A 7,450-nucleotide genomic window follows, 5' to 3' on the forward strand; every position below is an offset into this window, starting at 1 on the left:
CCGGTCCCGACCATCATGGAAAATCGAGGTCCCACTGTGATTTCACTATTATATATATAATTAATTGTAACAGATTTACTTTTGATGAACACTATCAGTTCAGCAAAATCAAAAATCGGTATATCTTTAGAAGGTAACAAATGTTATTTTTAAATACGTCCACCCTTCAAAGTCCAAAAGTGCACTTAGTCACACCCTTTAAAAATTGTTATGTGCTTTCCCTTTCAACATTTGGAATTTCTTTGGTAAAATAAAAACTACCTAGAAACTCATAAGATAATACTTTTTTTCTTAAATTAGAACCAAAAATTGATAAAATTCAATAATTATTTAAAAATACACATTAATATTTGTTTATGTTTAATCTTATAATGTTTGTTATCGTTTATTACGAACCAAGAAATATTATTTCCTATAAAATATTCTAAACAAACAGTGACCATTTCAGTAGTCATTCATTCTAAATAGAAACATGTCGAAAATTATTTTATTCTCAATCCTATTCAGTGCCATAGCATTCCAATCGAATTGTTATAAACACAGTCGCGTTGTAGATAATTATTTTGCAAATATTCTTTTGAGATCGAGTAACTTAATCCAGGATAGTCCGCAACGTAGTTTGGAGTGCTTTGCAATTTATATTCCGAAAATCAACGAATTAACAGCTAAATATGAGCTTGAATACGAAACTTGTTTACAAAGTTCAGCCGATGCTCGTACTGTTATTGATAAAGAGGTCGAAGGTGATCGTAAGGATTTAGAATCATCTGCAACTGACATTTGTGGTGCTTTAGAAAAATGTGCTCAACAAAATTCTTCATATGAATTCTTTGAATGTCACTATGGTGTGGTAAGCAAAGATAAATATATATTATTTGTTCAAAATTATTTGCATTTATTATTTACATAACATTTTTAACAATTTTTTAGGCTGGTGAATCATTAAATAGCACGAGATATATACAAAACGTTTCGAAGGATAAAATGGAATATATAAAATTTAAATTTGATACTATTGAATATGATCAAAATCGCTGTACAGATGAATGCTCTCGTGTTTATGTAGAAGAGTCTACAAAAACTTATAGTGATTTAGATAAATGTTTGGCTGGTGTAGCAGTAGATTCCAAATCACAAGAGAAAACACAATCAGAAGTAACCAGCATTTCTACTATAACAGATCAATCTTAATAGTATCTAGCATCCTTAATGTTGTAGTGTCTTAAATGATAAAAACGTAAAAACTATAACCCCCGTATTCATTAAGATATTCATCGCTTATTTTATGTTTATTATGTACATTTTCCATACAAAATTTCTACAATAAACCATCAATAACTTAATTAAGCATTTATGTATATAATCGTAAATTTTAAGTTTTAATTCGGAATAAGTTAATAATACAAATTAAAATTTAAATAAATTTCTAACATAAAACAAAATGCTAAAATTTAATTACATTGGGTTGATTAAATTGGGATGACATTGGAGGCATGTACATACATATCACGCTTACAAATTTATTAAAAAGTAAACACTTACTTAATATATTATTTATAAGTCATTACTAGTCTCCTTCTAAATATGATGATAATATGTTTTAGTCATTAAAAAGTAATTTGTTGAGTAAGTACAAGTCACTAACATGTTTTCGCTGGGAAACTTATAAAATGTTATCGCTGCCTATGTTTAGAATTGGCGTTCAACGAATAAAGACATATTTACACCCAATGAAAATAATACTTTGAGGACCTAAGATATATCGGGTCTCCGAGATATTTTATATATACTTGTTTTAATTTTTTAATGTTAAAAGCATTTTTCATTTTCGATTCTGGGAAATTTTTCTTTTGATACCAAAAAGTTGTTACGAAACTATGCGTTCTATAAAACTAGTTGTTTATTTTACTGTTTTGAAATCACAACAATGTTCCAAAGAACTAGTTCCATAAATTATGGAGGTATAACTAGTTCAAGTTCGCTATTCATGAATTTTATAAGGTCCCATATACATACATATGTTAGTAAATATATTCCGAATCTTTAACGATATATCAGAAATGAGAGGTTTTCTATTTAAAATTATTATTAATTATTAATTTTATAAATTTTACAAAATTTATATTTAAAAGCGTTATTTCAATTGGTCTTGATTTGACACCAATCTTGTCAGAGGGTTAATTTTTGAAAATTAAATTTCTTGAAATATTTTTGTGTAGTTTATTAAAATGTATTTATAGTTAAATACACAATATTGACCCCGGTTTTTAAATGGTTAAATGGAATTCAAGTTTTTTTTTTTTGACCCACCTTAGTAAACATATATGTACAAAATACATATTCGTAAATTATTGTGGTGGCATCATATAATTTTCTTAAAACAAGCTTTGATGTTCTAAAAAGCTTTAGTTTTGTCAATATTCCTACAAAAATTATTGGAGTAAATAATCCTTTTAGGTAATACCAAAAACTAGGTCCATGTTGTGAAGTAATTTAATATTACAGTATTAAGTTGTCTTAATAAACAACTAACTAACCAACTCTAATTAGAGTAAATATTATTTCTTTGTGTTTAATTAGTCATTCACAATGTTTAAGAAAAACTTTGTTTAGGTTATTTCCCTTCAATGATTCTTAACTTTTCAAGGAAATCATAAATGGAAACGCAATGTCTCAACGCCTTTATATTTTGGGACACATTTTACTATTATTAGAAATTAGAATCAAAAGCTGATAATGTTTAATAACAACAATAAATGCAAATCATATATTATTTGTTGGCTTAGATCTGATAATATTTGTTATCGTTTCTGTTTAACTTTTTAATCAAAAAATGTAATTTTCTATAAAATCTTTTACGGAAACAGTAACTAATTCAGTAGTCATTCATCCCAAAACAAATCATGTCGAAAATTATTTTATTCACAATCCTGCTCAGTGCCATAGCGTTTGAAACGAATTGTTATAAACACAGTCGTGTTGTAGATAACATCTTTGCAAATATTCTTTTAAAATCGAGTAACTTAATTCAGGATAGTCCGCAACGAAGTTTGGAGTGCTTCGCAATTTATATTCCTAAAATCAATGAGTTAACAGCTAAATACGAGCTCGAATATGAAACTTGTTTAAAAAGTTCAGCCAATGCTCGCAGTGTTATTGACAAAGAAGTGGAAGGTGATCGTAAGGATTTGGAATCGTCTGCAACTGATATCTGTGGTGCTTTAGAAAAATGTGCTCAACAGAATTCTTCATATGAATTCTTTGAATGTCAATACGGTGTGGTAAGTGTCACTATATATTATTTTATATCCTTTCAATTTATTAATTATGAATTGTTCCACCTTTTTAGGCTGGAGAATCATTGAACAGCACAAGATATATTCAAAATGTTTCGAAGGATAAAATGGAATATATAAAATTTAAATTTGAAACTATTGAATACGATCAAAATCGCTGTACGGATGAATGTTCCCGTGTTTATGTGGAAGAGACTACAAAGACTTATAGTGATTTGGACAAATGTTTAGCTGGTACTGCCGTGGATTCAAAACCACAAGAGAAACCACAACCAGTAGAAACCACTACTGTTGTCACTGAAACTACTACAGAGCAAGAAGATTATTAATTTTTATTTAACTAAGAAAAAATGATTTTTAATGTTCAATATATAAATAATGGTTGTTCGTTCAAAAATTTTGTTTTTCTATGGACATAGTTTATTTTCATGACGTTGAGAACTTTAATTTTCTCTTGCACTTCACGTCGAGGTAGCGAAGATATTTTTTTGAAGATATACACCTAGGCTACAAGCGGGCCTAGGATGTATTGAATGTTTGTTGGTAAAAACAAAAAATCTAACATACATACATACATATGTATATTATTCACTGAATGTATTATCGTCCGATGTTCAGAAACTAAATTTCGTGGACGTTAGGTTAGGTTGATAGAGACTACAACAAATTCAAAGAAATACACCTTTTCATAAGCACCTGCAGCATTATAGGGAGCAGAACTCTTGATTGTCCCCCTACGCATCACAGTAGTAATAACTATTTCCGTGTTAACCTTCCCTTCCTCCAATATCGGTTCATCTAAGTTATTCGATATGCCGGGTGGGAAAGAAGAGTCCGTTAAAAGTTTCATTATCTTCTCCATATCCTCCTGCCCATGTCATAGATTTCTGTTACATTTAAGTTTTGAATAGAAATATATTATCTTCGATACATTATTTACGCCTGTTTGCAGAAAAGTTTTCAAGAGTCTCGTTTCGCTTTTCTTTATGATACTCTTTATATACCGTGACCGGTTAAATAGTTTTCGAAGAGTCTTCCCCAGGTTTTTATTTCTGCCTCGTCGTATCAAAATTGTGTTGAGGTAAAATTCATCGATCTCTCTTTCTTTTATAGTTCTTACATTCGATCTTTCGTTGCCGACTAATCCTATAAATTAGAGTTTTTTAACAATCTCATACGCTCTTAGAATTAACTTTATCATCTGATGTCGTCCTAATTGTCTTCTGGCTGTCGCTAAATATGTTAAGACCTGTGGGCGCAAATATTGTTTAATGTTTTATTTAACATAACTATGCGAACTTAGAATCACTTTCTGAGTCGATTTAGCTATATCCGTCTGTGTGTCCATGTAAATCTACAGGTAGCAATTTTAAGATTATTTGATGAAATTTTGCACATACTCTTCTTTTGGTCCAAGGATGAACGCTATTGAAAATGTTTGATTATTATGGGTCCATTATTTTGCCATACAACCTTATACCCCGAGTAGGGACTTTGGACTTATAATTACGTTAAATGTTCAACAAAAATTTGCAAAACGTAGTTTTATAAAACTTTAAATGATACTACCGATTTTTGTAATGATCGGGCCTTATTAGTTTCTGAAGGGAACTTTGTATGGGTGCATATTGCTTCCTTTCATACAGAGTACCCCTTTGAAGCGCGACAAATACAAAACATTTTTTAACAATGTTTATTACCTACCGCCCCATAGTGTTGTGGATGTTATGTGTTTATGCTGATGTTTCCAATGTAAAAAATATTGGTCATACCACTATCGGTCAAAATCGAAAATACATACCAACTTGTTTTACATAGTTTTATACATAGGTAATATCAATGTTATCAGAAAAATTAGGTATATAAAAGGCAAAGTACAAAATTTCAAAAGATTATGGAAAATTACTTGCGCACATACATAGTTCAATAGACAGCCAGTTCGAGAAACGGATGAGTATGATTTAATCAAATATGTTTTTCAGGACTTAAATTTTTATGTTATTAGAAAGCCACAATTTTCAAAATGAAAATCGCCATGTGGGAATACCCTTTTTTAAACCATAGATGTATTTATACAATTAAACGAAAATACATAATGACTTAATTTTATTCTTACTAATTTTGAAGATTAGATTAATATAAAATTCTTTTCAAGAATACATATACTTATGTTTTATTATAACACACTTTAATGATAAAATCTATTTAATATATTTAATAAGTGTAATCAAACTTAAATTCGTAGAAAGCCTCTTTTTATTAATTGTTTATAATTCGTTTTTTATCGTTATCAGCAAATAGTACTAACTACCAAGAGTACTAATTAATGGTACTTGTACGATTAAACTATAAAACATAATATTTGTTGGTTTTCATATTTTCATTCATCATTTTTATAAACAAAATTTTAATCAATATGGTTTAAATTCACTCCTCTTAGGTTTTATTTTTCAAACATACATATTAATATTTCTTACTTCATCGGCTTAATTGTTGTTGGAAAAGTTCTTTTAGAATGACTGCGATCATTGACTTATTGCCATAAGAAATTTTCGAATCATTCGTAATTCACCTTCGGCCGGATAAAGACCTTAGCGGTTCATTGCCACATGAATTTTCATTGATACATTGGAGACCAAATAAAATTATTTTAAGATATTTGTGGAGAGTTTCAGGGGAGTTCCAGCAGAAGGTGCTATAAATATTTCGATGTAAAAAAAATCGTCTTTAGCGGTTTCGTACTGTAAAGGGGGCAATTTAAAATTTAAACCAAATCAAACAAAATTTTTAAATGTTTTCTTCTTAGGAACTTTTATGTCCCTGAATATGACAAAACTAGATATAGGATCCCTAAGTAAAACAATTTAAATATGTTTAAATACAAACACACATGAATGTTAAAAAATTGTTGTGTTTAAATAATTATTCGTTGTTTAAACTTTCAGCAGGTTATCCAGGGCCATTTATAACCAACTGTGACCAATGTAATTTAGAATATGCAGATATGCAGTGTGTGTATAAGTAGAACATGATAAAAATGTATTAAAAAATCACATGCACTGGTTAGGGATTGTTTGAATGTTTGTTAATGGGCATCTGTTTTATTTTTGTAAACGAAAGAGAAAACTGCAATTACAAACAGTTTTTTTTGTATCGTGTTACTGATACTGTCCATCTTTTAACTTCAGGTTATTGAATTTTTAATATATTTTATTTTGGCTTAATAATAATCAGAAAAGATAAAACAAAATGACAAGATATTTACATAATTATAAATGTAGATATTATTTTGGATGTAAAATGTCTTTTAAATCAGAAACCATTTAAGTTGTGTCAAAATTTAAAAATATTCGGTCGTGGACCTTACATGGGAGATGTGACTATGATTTCGGTTCATAATATATATGTATATAAGGATGTCCCGTGGACTACTCATTCAATGCGAAATAATGTACTGAACCCGAGAAAAATATTAGTTTCCATATGAAACCATGGTGAGCTCCAACGAGTAGTGTGGTCTTGTCAAAACGAAGTTCAATCGACTCAACTTGCATGTTAGTGGGCAGCAAACTAAGCCGTTAACTAACCAATAATCTAGCAAGGATAAGCAGTTCTCGTATAATAATTCCATTTCATTATATCCTTAAAAGTACGAATATACTTTTGATTTTTCCCCACCACTTCATTTAGTTACTTTTTAAGAACAAACAAGTAATATTTCTATATTCGGCTGTGCCGAATCTTATATACCCTTCACCAAGTATGTTTTAAAAAACAGTTTTTATTTATTTTGTATCTCTGCACACATGTCACACATAACATACACACAAACAAATATAAACTGTAGCAGAAAGAAATATTAACCGTTGTACTGTAATACCACCGTCAAACGGTATTACCACCTTCAAACATATATGAGTTGTATTACCAACATATTACTGCTTTATATCCTTGTTCTTGTTATACCCTTCACTTTCGTGAGAAAAGAACAGCATCCAAACATACAAAAATATACACAGCTGAATAAAACCAAATACATCTCCACACGCACATGTACATCTTTATCCAATTCACAGTGTTGTTGTTGCTTTTTTAACAAAGCATGAAAAAAATTTGACTTTTTTGATGAAATTTTCAGAGAGATTTATAGACCG

At 29.4% G+C, this 7,450-nt stretch overlaps 2 protein-coding genes across 2 annotated transcripts; both read left to right on the forward strand.

The window, feature by feature from the left end:
* The first annotated feature begins 462 nt into the window (after positions 1-462).
* Positions 463-1,325, forward strand: LOC111675412. The gene is made up of 2 exons (XM_023436179.2): positions 463-850; positions 931-1,325. The coding sequence occupies exons 1-2, from the start codon at positions 473-475 to the stop codon at positions 1,189-1,191; spliced, it is 639 nt and encodes a 212-aa protein (XP_023291947.2). The 5' UTR covers positions 463-472; the 3' UTR covers positions 1,192-1,325.
* Positions 1,326-2,891: 1,566 nt separating this feature from the next.
* On the forward strand, positions 2,892-3,688 carry LOC111675409 (protein TsetseEP-like). Its single transcript, XM_023436176.2, has 2 exons — positions 2,892-3,281; positions 3,350-3,688. Exons 1-2 carry the CDS (start codon positions 2,904-2,906, stop codon positions 3,623-3,625), a joined length of 654 nt encoding a protein of 217 aa, XP_023291944.2. The 5' UTR covers positions 2,892-2,903; the 3' UTR covers positions 3,626-3,688.
* Positions 3,689-7,450: the final 3,762 nt, after the last annotated feature.

Source organism: Lucilia cuprina, chromosome 6 (assembly GCF_022045245.1).
Source record: "Lucilia cuprina isolate Lc7/37 chromosome 6, ASM2204524v1, whole genome shotgun sequence".
Taxonomy (NCBI): domain Eukaryota; kingdom Metazoa; phylum Arthropoda; class Insecta; order Diptera; family Calliphoridae; genus Lucilia; species Lucilia cuprina.